Source organism: Astyanax mexicanus, chromosome 7 (genome assembly GCF_023375975.1).
Source record: "Astyanax mexicanus isolate ESR-SI-001 chromosome 7, AstMex3_surface, whole genome shotgun sequence".
NCBI lineage: Eukaryota > Metazoa > Chordata > Actinopteri > Characiformes > Acestrorhamphidae > Astyanax > Astyanax mexicanus.
In genome coordinates this window covers 7,073,989-7,097,409 of record NC_064414.1, presented here as the reverse complement: position 1 = coordinate 7,097,409, position 23,421 = coordinate 7,073,989, and the positions used below count along the sequence as shown (strand labels likewise).

Here is a 23,421-nt window from a genome sequence, read left to right as displayed (position 1 = left end):
TAGGAATGGACTCTAATGACTGTTGTCTAGGTTTATGTCAGTCAGTGGAGCTCCTGTGTTTTCCACCACCACCAAAATAGAAAAACGCCAAAAATGAACCTGAACACACCTCACTTCCAGACTACCACTACTATAAGTGTAGAGTTATTCCTAAACTCTGACGCTATTTTAAGAGCATCTAAGATTTTATGAGTGTTTTACCCGTTTGCGCAGGTTGCAGGTGAGGATGAGGTTGCGGGAGAAGGAGTTGGCGAAGGCCGTGTAGAAGTCCAGCACTTTCAGCAGAGCCTCTCGCCGAATGATGTGGAGGTCACAGTAGGTCAGCGCTCTGACGTTAGCGCAGGCGTGAGCTAGCGTAGTCTCCTTCCAGAAAACATCGCCGAAAACATCCCCTTTACCTGTGAGGGTGAGAGCGAGAGGTAAATCACATAAATCACAAAGACAAGTTTTTAATTACAGTGATTTATAATTAGCACCAATTCTCAAAGCCCTTCTTACAGCTTTCTCTGCATTGCTGCAACAACTTTTTTAAGTGAACATTCCTCCTATCTTCTCTGTTTACATTTGCTGTGAAACCTGACAGACATTAGAGTAAGCATATACTGTACAAGTGGTAATAAATCAAATCACTCACTCACACACACTAAATCAAGCCTCACGGTTGATGCCTCACCAATAAATCGCTTAACTGTCTCTGGATACAAAAATTGCTTTTGGTCTGCACTACATTAAATTATTTTCTTACCACCTGGTAATGTGGAATTTGTCCCCAGTATATACAGGTGAGATCCGATCTTTAATTCCATTTCACTTCTATTTCACATTTAATGTCTATGACTGTTTTCATTGGCTGCTGATACGATGGGTTCAGACTCGAGTTGGTAAGGGTTAAAAAATCAAACATTTGATTTTCTCCGACTGAAGTCGGATGTGATTTTGAGGTTGAAAATTGTCAATCCATCATTCACCACATGATTTTTTTGACTGTCAGCTTAGACTGCACCAGAACTGGAAATCAGGGTTAAAAGCGGGACGTAAAACCTGTCTGTTAGCGCTAGTCTGAGGAACCCTGAGTGTTCCAGTAACCCTGGGCACTATCAACTAGCGGTTCCTCCCATGTAGCTTGCTATAACATGGCAAACACACAGACTACAGTCCTATATACTAGCCTCTGAACTGCAAAAGAACAAGCGCTGAGATTAGCAGCTAATGCTAATGCTAATGCTGCTGCACCCAGCCTTAGTGCTGGAGAAACTTTACTGAAAACTCACACTTATAATGATGTACTTTAGCAGAGTGGATTTACTGCTCCTTCATACCTGACTGGTAGAATTTATACATAGGTGCACCAGATTATAAGGCGGACTGCTGATTTTTTTTTTTTTTTGGAAAATTAAAGGATTTTAAGTGCGCCTTATAGCCCGAAAAATATGGTATTGTAACGCCAACTTTAGGGATATCATGAGTTGAAGGAAAGTAACTTTACACATCTTTTTGGTTGAATGTGCGTGAATTCCTTCTTTAACAAGCTCCGAATATAGTTTATTGTAGAGTAATCCATTCACATGTGCTTTGAGGGTGTTTACACCTGGATTTTTATGCGGACACATGGAATCAATAGGTGATCCACTGCCCAAAAATACATGTTAATACATGCCAGGTGTGAAAAGGTCTATGTGTCCAAGGCATATTTACACCTGACTTTGCATGTGGTCAAGTGAAATTTAACAGATTGCAGAAAAAAACACTTATAAATGGTGAATAACAGTGTAAAACACCTCCAAAAGTCTCATTATTACTCGTTATGGGGCATTTCTGGTTGATTCTGGTTTATATTTGAGCTCAGGATCTGGGAGGCAAATCAGATTTTTTCATGCAAAATTACCCAGAGAGACTCAGCTAATTTTATGCGGCAGGAATAAATGAGAATATGAAAATGCCTCGAAGGGGATTTACTGTGGTGTGAGACAATAATAACGAAATTCATTTTCATAATTTTCATCATTCCTCAAAATGAAAGATTTGGGGTGATATTATTATGTTTATTATTATGTTTTGAGGGCTTTGAAGGTTGTGAAAAACACTGACTATTGTCAGGAAATGTGAGGAACACAGTGCCGGAGAGACAGGTCTGCTGAGATTGGTAGAGACTGCTGAGATTGACAGTCTGGAGAGCGAGAGAGACGTGTTCTCTTTCAGGTCCTCTCTTTAGAGGTAGGCCTGGCAGTCTGAAGTGACAAAGATCAATGACATTACAACCTTCCTCCATCTACCCTGACATAGCCCTGGCGCCCAGGAACCCGGCTGCCGATCCAAAATATCCCTCCTGTCTCTACCTCCATGCCTTAATGGGGGCGGACATGACATAACCCTCCCTGGGTTCGATTCTCCACGGTGTATCTGTATTCTTACATCTGGTCTGAAGCTCCTTTTTAGAGAGCAGATTCTAAATTTTTTTCACTCTATACAGGTCTGATTGTTTTTTTTTTTAACTTCAGAGTCATCTTCACAGTACATTACTATATTAACAGCACACATGGTGTGTTTTTGGTATCATTAGAGCTCGAAATGCAAAAAAGGCATGAACTTATTCTCTTAATTAATCATGGGTGTGTTTTGGTGAAATAAACCAATCAGTGTGTCAGTTGTCATTCTGTCATTTAAGAGCCAGGTGAGCTCTGACTTTGGCGCATTCATATCTTAACAGCGTGGTGCTTTGTGCGTCTCAGCAAAGGAATACTGACCTGCACGTTCACTCTGTGAAGATACACCAGCAGCTCATTTAAGGGAACAGCAATATTATTTTAAGATTGGACGACTGACTGTTGACTGTTGTCAGGGTTTTAATCAGCCAGTGGTGCACCTTTGTTTTACTTCACTACATTTTTTCCCTGAGTTTATTACATTTACTCCAATACATTTTTTATGTGCTGCCTCGTTACTCGTTACCAGGGGTCGTCACCAGTCCTTTATTAAACAGCGCTCTTTATTATGTTTGAGTAGAAACTTTTAGAATAAACTACTTGCAATACTTAAGTAGAAAAAATGTTGAATATTTTAGTACTTCTACTTAAGTGTGATGCATAAAGAACACTTTAACTTCTGCTCAAGTCACTTTGTCTGGATCTCTAGTACTTTATACATGTCTGGATATGGCACACCCCTAGTCCTCTGGCAATAAACCCCTTTTTGGTGGTTAAAACTAATACTTTTCTGTACTCTTACAGCCCTAATTTCTCTATCCGCTGGTGAGGATGTGAGTGTTCATATGTGTGTGGAACCTCACTAGACCAGGATCCATCCCTGAGTAAATGATTCAGCATGCAGGAACAATTACATTCAAATTACTGGGTACAATGAACACCGACACTTTCCATAATGAACCACAGTCTCAACAAAGCCCGCTGTGCCCCCTCGTCACAATTCATTTGCTAATGATATTACTGCATTATTGCATCTGTGTCTGAAATACTAACAAACCATTTCGTAGAGAGCTGATGTTGTTGTTGCTGATGATTATGGGCTTTCTAAAGAGCTTCCGAGAAAAAAAAGAAAACAAATGAAAGAGAGATGTTATGGTGTTATTATTATAACTATCCTGGGATATCTATGGGAGCTGTTATGATAAAAAAAAGTACATATCGTCACTGTCCAATGAAAAACAAGTATGTACATTTCTGCCAATGTTAAGTTTACTATATAATTTGAACAGACAAACTGTCCCTTACACTGTGCCCAAATTTCTTGATGAACAGATCAATAGAAATACTTAAAACTTACCTGGACTTAACTCGTTTTTCACTGACTTCTATTAAAAGTTTAGAAGGCTTGTTTAGAAGAAGTTGCTGTTTTGGAGATACTTGTTTTTCATTGGACAGCAACGATATGATATCTAGATATTTCTGCATTCCTGTAAGTGTTTCAATATCCAGCTCACATAACACTCTATTTATTTAATAACTCTGGTAACCAACATTATCAGAGTATGAATAGCATTGTGTTGGAAGAGCCCAATATGAAATATAATTCGATATGAAAACCACCGGCAACATTAAAAGAGCAGAAAGGTCAGATTAGATTAGACTGCTAGACAACTTCTAAAAAGACTAAAAGAGATCTAAAACACAATTATTTGGACAGTTAAAACTAAGATTAGCTTGAGAATGGAAAAGTGAAGAAAGAAGCAATGGAGAAATTGTATATACTGTAATAACACAGGTATTACTACCCAAATCAGAAAAAGTTAAAACAAATAAATACAAAAAAACTTTGAAGAATCTATAATATAAAACATATTTCGGTTTGTTTAACACTTATTTGTTTTCTAAATAATTCCAAGTGTTTTTTCTTATTAGTTTGGATGACTTGGTATTTGGAATTAATCCATAATGCAGAACATTTTGGAAATATGACAAAACAATAAATACTACAGAAAAATCTTGGATTTTTTTCTGTCTGCAATAAAACAGAAGTTAAAGGAGTGCATGTAAGCGACACTGTTTTTTTTTTATTCAGCATTTTCCAGACTGCCCCAACATTAAATAATTTGGGGTTGTATTAATGGGCACTGCATATATACAGTAAGTCAATTAGCAACTCAAAAAGAGATACGAGTTCTTAACAGCGTCTCATCAGCTGCAACTTCTAAAGTCCCTGTCATCAGCTGTCAAATGCTATTCTTTCAGAGTTGCTCAGAATGTGGTGGGCAGGCTGTGCCGGCTGAACCTGGCAGCGGAGATGAGGGATAATTGAAGGCCGTCTGTAAAAGACTGAGACAAACGAACAGATTTCGCTCAGTTCTAACCCCTGCGGCGCGGACCCCGCCGAGCTGTTCTACTGCGCCGCATCTCGCCATCACCTCCACAGGAGCCTGACTCCCCCCCCCCCACCGGTCTGAAGAAGCCAACCCCCCTATCCCCCCTCGCCGGCCTCCTGCAGGAGCTGATTAATGCTCTGTGTGACTCTGTCACCATGACGACTTATGCGCCGCTTACAGTGTGAATTTCAATAAAGTTTGTGATTGGAAGTGAACCCACCTTTAATAGAAATGGAAACGCAATCAAACTGATCACAGTAATCCACAGAGAAAACTGTGGAAATTACATTTATAAAAGTTCCTTCTTCATCCTAAATATAGTCAATTACTGATGAGATGTTCATTGTCCACAGTTGAATTGTTTTGTTTAATTATCTATAAAAATAGATAAATGTTTGTCAGACTGTTAAGTTCAGTCTTCACCAAAACGTAAAGGCTAAAAATGTGCAGTAATAAACTAATAACTACTGTTAGCACTGTGGAGCACTGTGTAGAACCACACCACCAAAGAAGCAGATACAGCTCACTAGCTAATGCTAGCCAGTTAGCATTACAAGCTAAGACATTGGACTAACAGTAACTCAGCTCTGTGGAGTCAAGCGCTCTCTCCTGCCTGGAAAAACATTACAACAGCACTTTATCTGAGGAGCTCCTGCTGCTGTTTCTCACCGTATAAGTGTTTTTATCCGAGTAGAACAGAAAAACAACAGCAAATAAGAATTATTCACTCAGAAAAAGACCAAATAAATTACACAATCAATTCACATCTCAGAGAAAAGTTCCTCTTATCCCCTAGACAAGCCCAGGATTGGTCCTTTATATCATTTATTCAGCACAAGAGATAAAACTTCCTAAAACTCTGGATACCAGTTGCAAATAAACTTCAAGAGCAGCAACCATAGACCTTTTAATATACTGTGTAATTTTGACAAAATATTAATAAAATAATTAACCCAATATTAATTAAAGCCTTAATTTAAAGCCTTAGTGTTTTTTATTACATGTACTTCTAACAGTACAGTAAGTCACAAACCTATATTAAAATAAATACAATAAAATAAAGTAATACAAATACTGTGATATACCATGAAACTGTCAGAATATTGAAAAATACTGTGATAAACATGTTTAATCATAACGCCCAGCACTAATAAGAAGTAACATCTCATCACTAACTGATTGGGGATGAGTCCTGAATTGAAAATCAGTTCAGTTAAAGAAAGAAGCTTCATCTTGGAAAGCTATTAAAACTAGCTATTGAAATGTCACACATTTCATTTTGATTTGGCTTAATAAATTAGCTTAAGTCACACTCTTGGCATAGGCCATTATCCTAAAGTGGTACAATAAAATTATCTGATCAACTAAAGATGTAGGAAATCTTAGCACAGGTGGCCATAGAGCATCATGAGGAGATGATTTATGCCAAAAAGTTAATTTTGTCCTGTGTTAGCACCAAGGATCAAACAACAATTTAATCAAATAAACTGTTCTCACGATCAGAAGCACACTAGCAGAGAAGTTGCATCAAGTCTTGCATCACTTGAAGCAAACCAGTCAGGTCTGGTTCCACACTCACCTAATATGGCGATGACCTCATCATCCTGGATAACCTCCAGTGATCCCGACACTACAAAGCACAGTGTGTCCACGCTCTCTCCGGCGTGGAATATGAGGTCACCAGGGGCGGAGTGGATGGTCTGAAACTCCACAGCCAACGAGCGCAGGCAGCCGTCGCTCGCCAGCCTGAACGCAGGGTGCTCGTTAAACACCTTCCTGTTCAGGTGAACGCAGATGTCCGCACGCATGTCTTTAGGACAGATGGACAGCACCTGTGGGGTGGGGGAGAAATGTGAATTACTTAAATTACTTAAATCTGGTGTGAAATAGACTTGGGATGTAGTGAAAGATGATAACAAGTATGAACTTTTGTCAAAAAGTCCACCTTAATTCACTCTGAGCATTCCAGAATACAGCACTTTTAGCTTTTAGCCGATGCTCCCAACAGGCTTACAATGCTAGTGATAGGGGCATAGTGTTGCCCATGCAAAGAAATCACTATTAACAAGCTCGCAGTAGCTCCACAAAAAATTGCTATTTTTTTCAGTGGAATTGCATGAATATTATAGTTTTTTTTTTCATTACCAGCTTGAATTCATACATTTCTACACAACTAATTTTGCAACCTGTTCACATATTTCTACCTATTTTCTCTTTTTTTAATGTCAGGCCCCTCAGAATTCTATTCAAGAAGTGTGGAACTACTGTGAGCACTAATTTACATAATAAAAATACATAAACTACACTTTAACTGTTTAAACATTACCCTTACTTAAATTAAATGGAAAAATGGGAAAAATGGTTTTGCTTCTGATCCTTTAGGCTGATCTGTAAACTCAATGATGGCAGTTTGAGACACTTGTTCTGGGTGAAGGAGGTTGGTCTACCAGATGAATAAGCGAATCTCTGTTCTACTCTTTTTGCAAATTAAACAACAAAACAGACAATTTTGGCTTCATTTCAATAAAACAGAAGGAATGGAAACCACATTGTCCACGCTATACTTATGCATCTAAAAAAAATATCATTGTAAAGTTACTTGACCTCAGGGATTCAGTCCAAAATGTGAAACGCATTTATTATATAGATGTATTACACAGATTAGATGTTTTTTAGTGTTGATAATGATTATGGCTTACAGCCATAGGAGGAGTCTGGAGGAAGAGTGGAGAGACACATAGTCCAATCTGCTTGAGGTCTAGTGTATATTTCCACAATCAGTGATGGTTTAGAGAGTCATGTCATCTTTTGGTGTTGGTCCACTGTGTTATATCACTTTTATGGAAATGCCGATTTCATTTTCCAGCAGGACTTGGCACACTGCCCACACTGCAGAAAGTACCAAATGGTCTTGATAAAAGAAAATTAAACACTTAAAATAGATACTCTGTGTGTAATGCATCTATATAAAATATAAGTTTCACATTTTTAACTTTTAATTACTGAAATAAAGTAACTTTTTATTGATATCCTAATGGCTTAAGATGAACTAGTGTACAGTCACTGATCAATTGGAAAGCTTTTAAAGCTTTCTTCTAAATTAAAAACATTTGGAAAGTAAATTCAGTTGGATCGGGCACAATTCTGCTCCCTATACTGGGGATAAACATAAAACAAACAACAAAACAAACATGAAATGGAAATTAGCAATCTGAAAGTATAAATTACAGAAACACAAAGAGGGAGGCCGTGAACTGAAGAGTCCTTCAGAATCTGAATCAAGGACCTCTTGCATTCTAAGTGGTGCTCACAGCTAGAAAAAGATAATGCAGTTTTTTTTCTAATTTCCTCCTCTAGATCCTTCTCAAATCTACATTCTGCACTTCATCAGTATTGTGTTTGTAAACTTTGTTGTTTAACCTTTTTGAAAATTCAACAGCATCAGTTTTCCTGTACACTTCTGTGTCTTCAGGGAAAATCTCTATCTCCACCCTTTAAGCTTGAAGCAATAATCGCACCCTGTACCCGACCCTGAACCACTCTCACCTTCTCAGTGTCGATGCCCTTGGTCATGGACCAGGTGGAGACGATGTAGTCCATCACCCTCTCGCTCAGGCCCTTGGGCACCTGGTAGAGCTTCAGGAAGTCCCTCACGTTGTTCAGCATCTCATGGTAGCGGTTGGTGTTGGCGTACATCTGCTGGAAGATGGTGGTCACATTACCGAAGATGGTGGCATAGAGAAGAGCTGGGAAAGAGATAGAGAGACAATAGGATCAGTCAGTGGAGAATCCCTCAGAGAAGAAAGAACTAATGACGATGGTGGATCAGTAGTTAGAGTGCTGGATCATCAATAACATGGTTGAGGGATTGATACCCTGGTCTACTAAGCTACCACACTTATCGACAAGCTGCCACTGTTGGGCCTTTGAGCTATGCCCTTAATCCTCACACCAAATTCCAATCCACCAATCCGTCCACCCATCCCCTCACCTCTGCGATGGCTGCCTAAGACCTTCAGGAGCTGGACTGAACATCATCTATGTCAGATTGTCCACCAACAAACCGTAACTAGAAAACAACCAATCAAAAAATTGTGTTTAATCTAGAATGGCCAAATAATGTCCATCTGCACCTGCATTAGCTTAGTGATAACAAATTACTCAAATCTCTAAAGAAGCGCTAGTAGATATAAAGCAAATAAAGCTTATGACTGCTATGACTGCTCACCAAAATGCAAGAGAAACACAACCGGTTCAATTTCAATCAGATTTACTTTCATGGTTTCTGTTTTAACAGGCATACAAGTAGTCCAAAAGTAGCTGTAGTAGTACTACAGCTGATCCAGGCCTCATCAAAATGTCGCAAATCCCAGTCAAACGTTTCTACAGCCAGTCCTAAAAGAAACATAAGACATGAAACAAATATATATATTTGACATTGAAAATAGCTAATATCCTTGCTGTATAAAGTTAAAATGTAGTTTTTTAGTAAGAATCATTTATAAATGCTAAAATATATTACTGTCCCCATATAAGTACTTACTTATTAGGTCCTACTTAGGTCCAAAATAACTAGGAAAAATAAAAAGTGTACGCCAAGCAAAAGTCCAGATCTTTTTGAAATGTCTGATTTCAGTGTTATTGTGTGGACAGGGAAAACAGAGCTTTTAAATGAGAGTTTTAAGTTAATCACAAAAACTTCCTTAACCCTATACAATGAACTACATAAGTCATACATTTTGTTGTCTACACAAATATAGCAATAGATTTCAGATTCCCCATAAAAATAAATGAAAATAATGTTCTTTTACCAATATTTACCACCTCCTTGTTTTACGTGAAATGTACATTTGATCAGCTTCACTGATCATATAGAAACACTCTGTTTCTCCGCATACTTATTCTTATATTATTATCCTACATTCACCCTGTTCTTGAGTGTCAGAACTCCACAGGATAGACCACCACAGAGCAGCTATTATTTAGGTGGTGGATCATTCTCAGCACTGCAGTGATGCTGACATGGTGTATGAGGTGTTAATGTGTGCTGTGCAGGTATGAGTGGATCAGTGTGTAATAGAGTGGTGGACAGTGAGTGAACACAGTGTTTAAAAACTCCAGCAGCACTGCTCTCTCTGAGTGTAGAAACAAAAAGGTGGTTATAACATTGTGACTTGAGTGTGTATAATCTTCTATTTAGATTTAGAATAAAAGTTTAGTGTCTTGCGTAGCACACTTTTCATTGTGTGTTGAAAACAAAAGGCCTAAAATTTCCATTTCTAATTATATTACAACACATAGCTCATAGGGAGCACAACTCCCAAAAAAACACATTTTAGGAACATGATTTAATGATAATCGGATGTGAAGGAATGTGAGACTAAAAAAAAAATTCATCTTCATAAGAAACTCGCAAGCGTTACCACGGTCCCCCATGGTAACATGCTCATTTTCTCCATGGCAACTTCCCCTGAAATAGTTCAGCAAACCATTCAGCTCCACTCACAACCAATAAAGAGAGAATAAAAAAGAGGAAATCTGAAGAGGAAGAGTGAAAAGAGGAGACTGAGTAAAAAAGGAATGCAAGATAAAGAGAAAAAGAGAGTGAAGTGATTCAGATCACAGCGTGAGATTCCACTCTGAGAGTCACTGAGAGTCAGAGTGAGTGAGAGAGAGAGAGAGAGAGAGAAAGACTGAGAGAAAAAGAGGGAAAGAGAGAGAGAAAAAGAGATGCGTTTGTAGTATTTTTCGCTTGTCAAGAGTCACCAGGCTCATGGGAAGATTCTGCTGTACAGATCAGGGTCATGAAAGTCATCTAATGTCTCTTTCTCTTTTTAATGCTGTGTTAAGTAGAGCTAAAAAGTTTAAACAGGCAGTGCACCATATTAATCTAAAATATATTACCACAAGAGACTAGAAACAACCTTAATATTATAGCTATTATATGTAACAAAGCCATTTCTTTAGTTCTATGTGCCCCCTTATTTTTCTTTCCACTGCTGTGTCTGATGAGTAGATCAGATACAGCAGTGCTGCTGGAGTTTTTAAACACTTCAGTGTCACTGCTGGACTGAGAATAGTCCTCCAACTGCTCCAAATACTCTGTGAAGAAGCATTTAGGTGCTCTTATCTGGAGAGCTGTTAACCTGCAGTTTCTAAGTCTGGGAACTTTTGGTCTTCCTTTTCTGGGGCGGTCCTGATGAGAGCCAGTTTCCTCATAACGTCTTTGATGGCCTTTGCAACTGCACTTGACAGACCTTTATTCCTTAAAGTCATTTTTACTTTACTTAATTGAGTATTTCTTGCCATAATATGGATTAGAACATTACTCTAACAGGTCTAATGACTGTATATCAACTCTACCTCCTTACAACTTTACAACTGAACTGTAATTAACTCATTAATTAAACTCATTAATTAAGTTCAGCACAGCTGTTAACTGAAAGCCTGAATTCCAGGTGACTCTACCTCATATAGCTGACAGAGAAAATCCAGCCAAGATGTGGAGAACTGTCATCTAAGCAATATGTGCTAAGAATCTAAAAGATAAAACATATTTGGGTTAGCACTTTTTTGTTTACCAAATAATTCCATGTTTTCTTTTCATTGTTTTGGTCAATTTAGTATGATATACTACGCACAAAAATGTTTAAATAATGAAAAAACACTGAATTACGGTCCAAACTTTTGATACTGTATATGCACAAATATACAGGTTTTGGAGGAGCCAGATGGTGAGAAGCAGATAATGCTCTGACCCCCCCCCCCCCCCCCCCAACACCCATGTTAACAGATGATAATGTAGTATTATGTTTTGCGATACTAAATGTCTCTACCTGTCTGTAATTCTGTTCATTGGCATATTTCTCAACTCCAGGCATCAAACATCTTTTATAATCGACCGCATTCTGGAGTGAGAAAAAACTGTAAGAGTTTTTCAGAAATGAGGCAAACCCAAAGTGAAAGCAGGAGTGGATGTGATACACAGAAGCCATTAGGAAGACACTGGGTCACTCTCAGGGGGGGTTTGAACAAACAGCAGATAATGAGGCCTTAAGGACTTCACTAATAAGGCACGGCGAGAAGAACTGAGAGGAATAGACTGAGAGAGAGATACTTGCTTTGACAAACAAAATAAAAAGCTGCAGAGGGATTTCAGACCATAACAGTTTAAATGGAGTTGCTTAACTGAGCTTCAGATTCCCATGCGGCCTTCCTTAATCTAGCCATTTGTTTTCCCTAAGAGATGAAGGGCATACTTTAGGCCTCATTTATCCAGCACTGCTTCCAATAATGTGTCAGAGACCACCTTCATTTAGCCATTTCCTGTCAAAACAACCATTAAATGCATGATTTTCATTTTTACCAGACTGCCCATTTTTAGCTAGCGTTAGCTGAAACATTGCCCATTGGAATAAAGTAGTTAACGTTAGCTAACCTAGCTAACGTTAACTAAAACCTTCCCCACTGAAATAAAGTAGTTAACATTAGCTAACCTAGCTAACTAGCTAGCAAACAACTTTATTTCACAGTGGAACATCTGTCAGTTTAAACTATAGTTTGCCAGCTACCATTATTTGATGCTCACCACTTGCTATCTGGTGCTCATCACTTACTATGTGGTGCTCAACACTTTTTACGTACAAAAGTACACCATGTCCCTTCATAAAAGCTGAAATGACGATAGGAGTGAACGCACTAAACACTCCAACATCTGAGATTAGATTAAGCCCTTGAAGCTTCTGTGCTGTCAATACAGGCAAATACAGCCTTACACACTCCTGCCCAAACACACACACACACACACACACAGTCACACAGCATCCACTCTGTTCTGTTAACTCATATTCTGCTGCCTAAAATTGGCCAGGGTTTTCTACACACAGTCGTGTCATCCTGATCCATCAGGTCAAGCAATCTCACTAAACTACATTTAGTTCATTTCTTCAGTGTCAGACTGACCCAGACATTCCTGATACACAGTATATTACACTGACTGGCCACTTTATTAGAAACATCTACTGTACATACCTTGTGATTCTGCTCATTGGTCACTTTATTAGAAACAACTACATACCATGAGCTTCCATTCACTGGCCACTTTACTAGAAACACCTGCTACTACCTTGTGCTTCCACTCATTAGCCACTTTATTAGAAACCCCCTTCCTTGTGATTTCACATACACTTTATAAGGCCGCTTTATTAGAAACACCTACATACCTTGTGTTTCCACATACTGGCCTCTTTATTAGAAACACCTACATACCTTGTGCTTCTACTAACTGTGGCCACTTTATTAGAAACACCTACATACATTGTGCTTTTACTCACTGGCCACTTTATTAGAAACATCTACATACCTTGTGCTTTTATTCACTGGCCACTTTATCAGAAACACCTATATTTTGTGCTTTCACTCACTGGCCACTTTATCAGAAACACCTACTACATCACTCACTGGCCGCTTTATTAAAAACACCTAAATAAATTGTGCTCTCGCATACTGGCCAACTTATTAGAAACACCTACATACCTAGTGTTTCCACGTACTGGCCACTTTACCAGAAACACCTACAACATCACTCACTGGCCACTTTATTAGAAACACCTACATACCTTGTGTTTCCACATACTGGCCACTTTATTAGAAACACCTGCATACCTTGTGTTTCCACATACTGGCCACTTTATTAGAAACACCTGCATACCTTGTGTTTCCACATACTGGCCACTTTATTAGAAACACCTGCATACCTTGTGTTTCCAATCACTGGCCACTTTATCAGAAACACCTACTACATCACTCACTGGCCGCTTTATTAAAAACACCTAAATAAATTGTGCTCTCGCATACTGGCCAACTTATTAGAAACACCTACATACCTAGTGTTTCCACGTACTGGCCACTTTACCAGAAACACCTACAACATCACTCACTGGCCACTTTATTAGAAACACCTAAATACCTTGTGTTTCCACGTACTGACCACTTAATTAGAAACACCTACATACCTTGTGTTTCCACGTACTGGCCACTTTATTAGAAACACCTACATACCTTGTGTTTCCACGTACTGGCCACTTTATTAGAAACACCTGCATACCTTGTGTTTCCAATCACTGGCCACTCTATTAGAAACACTTCACATACCTCGTGCTTCCACTCATTGGCCAACTTATTAGAAACACCTCCCTTATAGCTATCACTATCTGTATGTTTAATCTAGACTCAGACTAGCAGACAGAAAGGTCTTTATGACTTTGAGATGAGAAAAGGTAGTTTTATAAATAACTACAGGGCAGCTCGATAACGTCAGCGCTGTATCTGTGGTTTGCTCTCGCCCGCTTGCTCAGCATACCAGCACATCCCATTCTCTCACATCGTCCACTGATCGAATTAAACAGGTCATTAAACCCAGCTCTGACAGAGTGTGTGGGTGAGAGAGAAAGAAAGAAAGAAAGAGAAAAAGGGGGGAAAGAGATGGAGAGTGGCTGTCAAAACAGGGCAGACTGTCCTTCCTCCTCTGTGTCTGATCTGACTCTGCTCTGAAGCAGCTGAAATCGATCCCTTCTCTGATTTAAGAGCTGAGAAACAGAGAAAACTTCTCTCTGTCAGTGAAGCAGCAGAACAGAACAGAACTGGGAGGTAATGCGAGTTTTAAAGGAACAGCAACTCAAATAGCAAATGTTGCTACAAATAATGGAAGCTTACACATCATAGCAGTTAGCGTCATGCTAACCAAACGATGATAATTATTTAATTTGCTAAAGAAAAAACAACTACTTAAACTTCTGATTTAGACCCTTGTGAAAAAGTGTTTGCCCTCCAATAAATTAACCGTTATTAATCACACTTTTTGAAAAGCTGAGTGCAATTTCACTAATAAACCACAAGCAGACCTGTAGAATCAAGAAATCACTTAATTAAAACCTGTCTGACAAAATGAATCAGCTAAACGATCTCAAAAAAGCAACACATTATACCTCAATCTGAACAAATTAAAAACTATGAGATATACAGCTCTGGAAAAAACTAAGAGACCACTTCAGTTTCTGAATCAGTTTCTCTGATTTTGCTATTTATATGTATATGTTTGGATATGTTATATGTATACATTTATAGCATTTATTTGCAGAAAATGAGAAATGTTTGAAAAAAAAGATGGAGTACTTTTAGACCTTTATGAACAAGTTCATATTCATAAAGTTTTAGGAGTTTAAAAATCAATATTTGGAGGAATAACCCTGGTTTTAATCACAGTTTTCATGAATCTTGACATGTTCTCCTCCACCAGTCTTACACACTGTTTTGGATAACTTTATGCTGCTTTACTCCTGGTGCAGAAATTCAAGCAGTTCAGTTTGGTTTGATGGCTTGTGATCATCCATCTTCCTCTTGATTATATTCCAGAGGTTTTCAATTTGGTAAAAGTAGTCAACTGTTTCAGTTGATTCTTTTAAGCATGGCAGCCACACAGGAAAAGTAATGAAAACAAACATTAAACTTACATCCCACCATCATCATGGCCACTGAGAAGATCTTTTCTCCGTCTGTGGTGGGTGCAATGTTTCCAAATCCGATGGTGGTCAGACTCGTCATGGTGAAATAGAGTGAAGTAATGTAAAGAGAATGCTTCCCAGGCCCTCCTTCCCATTGGCCGGAGCCGCTAGCGTTGTAGCGGTACGGGGAGCCAATGCTAGTCGCCAACTGGTAAAGCCAGCTGTCCGTCTTGATTGTGTTTGTGAGCTCATCTATGACCTCATAGTCTCCGATACTGTACCAGATGCAAGCTAGCCAATGAGCTACCAGTCCAAACACGCACACCAGTAAAACCAGGACAGCCGCACCATACTCCAGATAGTGGTCCAGTTTCCGTGCCACACGGCCCAACCGCAGCAACCGGACCACCTTGAGGGAGCTGAACAAGCTGCTGATCCCCTGAAAGACAATAAAGAATAAACTCATTACAGGACGTTCAATGTGAAAATATCCACAAAACAAAACATTTCATGACCCATAGGCTTCGGATATACTGTCTAGACAAATAGGTGACTTTAAATAATAATAAAATATTATTTATTTGCAGTATGACTAGCCCAGATTGCACCCTTAGCAATCAATTAGCCTTTGCTAACATACTAGTAAATTAAACATAGGTTAAACAGTGGTAGCCACTGATTGTAGAAAACATGGACAGAACAGTGTCGCTCAAAAAGAAGCCACCACAGGTCTAGCTCCTCTGCTGGCTGGTTGCAGTATTATGATTAGCTCCGTCCATCACAAGAGGTTTTGGTAACAAACAGCATATTCAGCATCTAACATCTAAGTTTAAGGCAATGAAAAATGTTCTGTATTAAGGTGCTCTTATCTGGGGTGCAACAGAGGTTACTATTGGTCTTTCTTTCAAGTCATTAACTTGAACAAATTAAATACCCAGAGCGGGCGGCACGGTGGCGCAGTGGGTAGCACTTCCGCCTCACAGCAAGACGGCCGGGGTTCGATTCCCGGCTGGGGCGACCCTGGTCTTTCTGTGTGGAGTTTGCACGTTCTCCCCGTGTCTGCGTGGGTTTCCTCCGGGTTCTCCGGTTTCCTCCCACAGTCCAAAGACAGTTCAGGCTAATTGGAACTTGATTGAAATTGCCCCTTAGGTGTGAGTGTGTGAGTGAATGTGTCTGTCTGTGTCTGTCTGCCCTGCGATGGATTGGCGGCCTGTCCAGGGTGTATCCTGCCTTCCGCCCGATGCCTGCTGGGATAGGCTCCAGCCCCCTCCCCCCCCCCCCTGCAACCCTTCACGGATAAAGCGGTTGACAATGAGATGAGATGAGATGAGATAAATACCCAGAAAGAAAAGAGTCTTTATAGAAGGGCTTAGAGACTCAAATTTCTTTAAACTGGTTGCAAATGAAACCGGTGTCACCATGACTACAACCACATATACTGTAGCTGTTTTACACTGACATGCCAAATGTCATGGGATAGAAGAATGTAAACTCATAACCAACACCTGTATAATGTGTGAGTTGTTATCTGAGATGTATAGTGACTAAATACAACTTATTTATTAATGTACTTAAGTACTAAAATGCTGTATCTGTATCTACTGGAGTTTAATACTTTTTACTCCAAAGCAGTGTTTATGTATTGCATTGTTACTTGTTACAAATATTATATACAATTGTTAGGAATCTTTTTTTTTTATTTAGGTCTAGGGGCCCTAACGTACACGCTGTACATGGCACGTAGCCAAGCTCATTGCTATCTTACACCCCGTCAACAGTCTATTACACACACATTATTACACCTGTGCTGTTTAAATTGTGTTCTTTAGGAATAAATCTTTACTGATGGGAGTGGAGGTCTGAAAGTGAGGTGTGTTCAGGTAAATCTTTGGTGTTTCTATGTTTGCAGCAGGAAATACAGGTGCGCCACTGACTGATTTAACCCCTGACAACACTCAACATCAGCCGCCCAATCCTATCTTAGCGTGTGTACACACCTGCTCCTTACACACACAAATAAACACACTAAATCAATCAATTACTATCGGTAATAGATCGCAAAATAGGGCTTTGGTCTCTACTATTTTATACGTTTGGCTGTTATCTTGTGAGTGAGGCTAAACACTGGGCAACCTGCCCATTGAAAGGTAATGTGAATCATGTGATTGTGAGTGAGGTCTGATAATGGGTGTCAGATGCATGAGACATTTAATTTCTAAAGGCATTTACAGACAGACATTTAACTTAAATTAAATTCCTCAATCCAAGTGCCATATGTATCGGGAATACATCATATATGTATAAATAAATGTATACTTGTTATAAACATATGATATAAAGTATATATAATGTATTATTATTAATATAATAATACATTTTATTTGAGGGCGAATTTCTTGGCACTCAAGGTCATCGTACACATTATCATAGGACAAAACAGAAAAATAAAATACGCAACAATAGAAATAGTAAATAGTAAACAAGAATAAGAAGTAAAAAATACTCATTAAATATAAATATATAAAACAAAAAAATATTATTATTATTATTATTATTATTATTATAATATTCAAACCAACCGACTCTGAAGGACCTCTCCATTCTCCTGCATATTCATAGTGTTCCTTTACAACTGCAAATTAAGTAAATGTCTTTATAGTGACAACAACAAATTAACTAAGCAGAGGCAAAGCTGCTGAATAAATACATAAATATCTGGTTGTGGTGGAGGTCACACGAATGGGGTGTGTTATGTGGCTAGGTGATATCTTCCTACAATCTCTAAATGTTTTTGCAGCTTGTGATGTCTTTTTTTCAGTGCTGCTAACACAACCCAGTATATCTAAGGCAGCACGTGTTTGTTACCAGTTAGTACCCATGCTTCTATGTTTCTATGGGTAAAGCTCTACAGGGTTATATAAGCTGAATAAAGATGTTCGTGTTGGCCTAAAAAAATCCTCAGAAGTGTACATTCTCTTTCATTTCTTAAGTGGAAACCTTGCTAAAAGAAGCTAAGCACATTTAGGCTATTAATGCTAGTTCGTGATGTAAAGTGAGATTAAAGGATTTGGCTCCAGGCGTTAAAGCCTAGTGCATGTGTGAATTCTGCTGTTTAGGCCTCAACCTCATTACAGACCTCCCAGAGGAACATATATTTGCTCAACTTTCAATGAGCCACTCGTCAGGCAAAAGGTTCAGAGGGATTAAACCACATGACCAGGAAGAAAGATGAAAGAAAACACAGTTACACAATAAATGCATTTATATACACTTATATAGCTCACACTGCACATCTGTGTGAGCAGAGATTCCACCACACTGGGCTGTGGGTTGCAGAATGCCTAGTGAAATAAAAGTAGATTATAGTATACTAAGCACTATTATGCTATTGTGCACTAAAGTGTACTTGTAGCTAAAATGGAACCACTTTTTTGTTCTTATTATAGTTTAAATGTATAAAAATAGTACAAAAGTCCTACTTAAATTGTGCTAAGTGTGCTTAACTGTACTAAAATAGAACTATTTTAAATATAGTTCAAAGTAACATTTAAACATTTACACTACTTCATGTATGAAACCCATATATTTTACATATGCTATATATTTTTAATATATCGTAAAACATAATAAAGGGTATAATAGTAATGTACTAAGAATATATGTTAAATATATGTGATATATTTACATTAGAGTATAAATATGCTTCTTGTTCCTGTCTTTTGTTAATAGCACATTTCTAGTATACTTCGTTGGGTATAAAATTATATTTTAATATACTGTACTAAAATGTTTAGTGTGTTACAAATACTAAAAAGTGACATGATACATTGCACTTTAAGTGAACTACTTTAACAGCTGTTTTTAACACACTCTGCTTCAAATGTACAAAAGTATATTTGGAAATAAGCATTTTAGAAGTATATTAAATTACATGAAGTACAACTAAATGTGTACTTTATAATAGTCTCTTTTTTAAATACACTATATTGTACTTTTTAAAAAAGTATCATCAAAGTTTACTTTTAAACATTTTATGAAAGCATAATATTATTGTAAAAACATACATACAACTGTTAATATATTTGTAGCATATTTACACATTTCTCAATATGTTTTAAGTACAATTTTTAAAAGTTTATTTTTTTACCAAGGTATGGCTAAAAACACTGCTAGTGACATCACTGATTTCCCTCTTTGGTTTTAAGGAGGCACTTTTACCTGCACATGATTTTTAACCATCACTACCTCTCTATCATCTAATCATCTCCCTCTGTCAGGCTCCTCCCCTTTCCTACCTTACCCTTTGTTTTAACTTCTCTTGTGTGAGTAACTGTTTTGTTTATTTGTTCTCTTTAGTTTGCTAAGCTACTACTTTTGGTATAATCTACTAGTGTATTTAAAAAAAAAAGCTACAATTTATATGAAAAGTTACTTTAATTCAGTCATTCAGTTCAAAATGTGAAACTCATATATTAATAAAACACAGTGGACCAACACCAGCAGATGACATGTCTCTCCAAACCATCACTGATTGGTGGAAATTTCACACTAGACCTCAAGCAGCTTGGACTGTGTGTCTCTCCACTCTTCCTCCAGACTCTGCTCCCTTGAAGTGTAAAATTTACTGATGATCAGTGATGGTTTGGAGAGACATGTCATCTGCTGGTGTTGATCCACTGTGTTTTATTATCAAGTCTAAAGTCAGTGCAGAGTTTTTACCCAGAAAATCTTACAGCACTTCATGCTTCCCTCTGCTACTGACAACTTTTATAGAGATGTGGATTTCATTTTCCAGCAGGACTTGGCACACTGCCCACACTGACAAAAGTATATAATAATAATAATAATAATAATAATAATAATAATAATAATAATAATAATAATAATAATAATAATAATAATTATTATATAATATTTGTATTTTCTTTGGACTTCATTGGCTGTAAGCCATAATCACAAACAATAAAAGAAATAAATGCTAAAAATAGATCACTATGTGTGTAATATATGGATTTTACCTTTTTAACTGAATTACTGAAATTAAGTTGTGCTATATGTTTTATGGCTGGATTATGTTATTTCTTATATATGCTCAGTATTTTTAATGAGGAACTAATGAGGCTTAAAGATGCAATGCTGTCCTAACTAATATGCCCTAGTTTTATGCTAATGCTAATTTGCTTTGCAGCTCCAAAATGTTTAGGCTCATACTGCATATAGTGAGATATACAACACCTCTTCAATATTATCCAGATACACCTTCTAATGAGACATATCTGTTTCATTAATGGTTATGTACCTACTGCATGCATAATCTCTATAAAAAAAAAGCAAATCACTGATCTCAAGAACAGGATGCTCTAGAGATTTTACACATAATGCTCAACTTCCTGAGCTGAATTTAATCAAATGCTCCTCACCACAATGTTTCAACATCAAATTTTAAACAATCCCAGAATAGTAAAGGCTGCTACTGCAGCAAACAAGACAAACTTCCTATTAATAGTCTTAAATTCAGAAAAAAAAATGAATTAAACATTGAATAAGTGAAAGAAACCCAAGTTTTAATGCTCTTTTACCAAACTGTTTAACCCATGTAGCAGTAAACCATCTTTCACAACACTTACCCTTGAGCAAGGCCTTAACAGATGTGATGCTAACGCTAACATGATCTGTGCAAATGATGCAGAAGCTGTGCAGGAGGGTGACCCCCTACAGCTACAGAAAGGTCGTGATTGATTGAGCCTGAGCTAGTTAAAGGAATGGAGGGATCACAAAAAAAACTCACTTCCGCTGGGAACTGGGCTAAAGAACATGGAGCCAAAGAGCTGAATAAAACTGATGCAATCCTAGCTCAAGAAAAAAAAGGTGTGATCAACTCAAAAAACTTCAGATAGAAAAGTAGTAGAAAAATAAACCCAGGTTGAAAGACAACATAAAACATCCAATTATAAAGAAATTTATACTGCATGTCTTTATTCTGGAGCAGAGGCCAATTAAAAGGGAAATGATCTCCTCCAACCACTGTATGGATTTGTTCAGATCAAACAACAGCTCATCTGATTTGCTTTAATGAGGGTCTGATTTAATAAACTAGAACATAAGCTGGGACTGTTGGCTTTCTTTTAAAAAAATTAGCAAAATACTAAATGAATTCTACTCTCGAGAGTACATTACTCATCCCAATACAGTAAGTATCATAATACTAACTGGAATCCCCTCTCGAAAGTACATCCCTCTTTCCATTACAGTAAGTATCAGAATACTAATTGGATACTCATCTCAAGAGTACATCACTCATCCCAGTACAGTAAGTATCAGAATAGTAACTTAATACTCCTCTTAAGAGCACATTACATATCCCATTACAGTAAGTATCAGAATACTAACTTAACACTCCTCTTGAGAGTACATCACTTATCCCAGTACAGTAAGTATCAGAATACTAACTTAATACTCCTCTTGAGAGTACATCACTTATCCCAGTACAGTAAGTATCAACATATTAACTTAATACTCCTCTTAAGAGTACATTACTCATCCCATTACAGTGAATATCAGAATTCTAACTTAATACTTCTCTTGAGAGTACATCACTCATCCCATTACAGTAAGTATCAGAATATTGACTGGATACCACTCTCAAAAGTACAACACTCTTTCCATTACTGCTATATATATATATTTTATGGCATCTTTTAAACAACCCCTACAGCACCTATATCTGGTTCCCTCTTGGGGGGAAATTCTGCTTTGTATTTCCAATAAATCAAAGTGGGCTATGGAACCACTGCAACTATAACTGGGGTAAGGCAAATGTGAACTAGCGGCTTGGTAATCAGCCAGGTAGTTCAACTCCTGTACCTTTTCCAACTTAACAAACATAAAAGTTAGTCAGTTCCAGCTTTTTCGCAGTTCCATTCCAGGTGCTGAGCTCTCAATGTGCCAGTCTTTAACAACAGAAGCTTTTTTTACTGCCCACTGTGAAAGCGGTGTGAAACTTGGGCCAGAGATTTATGGTCAATTAGCCAAAACTCAGACTGAACTTCATTTAGCAGGACAGACTGATTTGGCTTGCGTTCAGCTTCTCCATTACTGCCATGTCTCCACAATGCTTCTCTATTGAACACAACCCCGGCTTTGTTTTACGTTCTATCAGGTTCTCTCTCTCTCTCTCCACATGGAGGATCAATTAATCTCCACAAGTATTGATCTCTCTAAATCTGTGCAAATCCTCAGGCTTTAGTCTGTTTGAAGAGGCTTGAGGGAGCAGAGCCTGAGCTGTTCTGAGAGAAATACCAGACTCACAGCAGGGGAGCCGTTTTATCACAGATTTACTGAGATCATTTCACAAGCAGTAAAGTCACCTAATGTCAAAATGCAGCAAGTTAACAGACTGAGTGAAGATATTCACCAGTAATGGTGAGCAGTTAGCACTAAAATGCTGCTTTACATACAGGGATTTTTTTTGGGAAGTTCCTCCCAGTTTTAGCTAAAAATGTTGACTCTATCCAGCTGATTCACACTAATAGACTGATAGAGCTGAGTATTTTGTTAGTTCTGGGTTGAATTTAGGTTTAGGGTTATGTTCAGGTTTAAGTTTTGAGTTGAAGCTAAGGTTAGGGTTCAACTCAGTTAAGTTTTGGAATAAATACAATGATTATATTACGCTAAGGCTGAAATAAAGACTACAGTTTTCAGTAGTGGTTTAAGTTTTAGGTTCGAGTTAAGATCAGGTTTAAGTTTGCTTTGGGGTTTTAAGTTTTGGGTTAAGACTGATAGTAGTTGCATGCATTAAGTTATAGGTTCAGATTTAGATTTTAAAATGAAGTTAAGATTAAATTCAGTTTTAGGTTTTGAGTTGAAGTCAATGTTAGGTTCAGATTTAAGGGTTTTGGGTTGAAACTAAGATTATTGTCGTGTTTAAGTTCAGGGTTACTATTTTGATTAAGGTGACGTTTTAGATTAAGTCAAGGTGGACAGCTAGGTTAAGTTTAGATTTAGTCTGAATCTGTGGTTAGCTTTTAGTTGGGGTTAGGCTTTGTGTTAAATGTAAGCTTAGGGTTAGGCTCAGATTTAGGTTTGGGCTTACTTTAAATTAGA

General features: G+C 37.8%; 3 protein-coding genes across 3 annotated transcripts in view; 2 read left to right on the top strand and 1 right to left on the bottom strand.

Moving 5' to 3' along the window:
• esr2b (estrogen receptor 2b) overlaps positions 1–23,421 on the top strand; it is a 443,098-nt gene that overhangs the window by 276,976 nt on the left and 142,701 nt on the right. The window lies entirely within an intron of this gene.
• The window catches only part of gphb5 (glycoprotein hormone subunit beta 5), a 141,773-nt gene that overhangs the window by 35,790 nt on the left and 82,562 nt on the right, over positions 1–23,421 (top strand). The window lies entirely within an intron of this gene.
• The window catches only part of kcnh5b (potassium voltage-gated channel, subfamily H (eag-related), member 5b), a 65,869-nt gene that overhangs the window by 15,950 nt on the left and 26,498 nt on the right, over positions 1–23,421 (bottom strand). Inside the window, exons 7-10 of the mRNA XM_007228984.3 lie at positions 15,328–15,757; positions 8,363–8,562; positions 6,396–6,648; positions 202–398 (exon numbers count right to left, since the gene is read on the bottom strand). Of these exons, the coding sequence (XP_007229046.3) occupies positions 202–398; positions 6,396–6,648; positions 8,363–8,562; positions 15,328–15,757 (1,080 nt within the window). The remainder of the gene's footprint in view (positions 1–201; positions 399–6,395; positions 6,649–8,362; positions 8,563–15,327; positions 15,758–23,421) is intronic.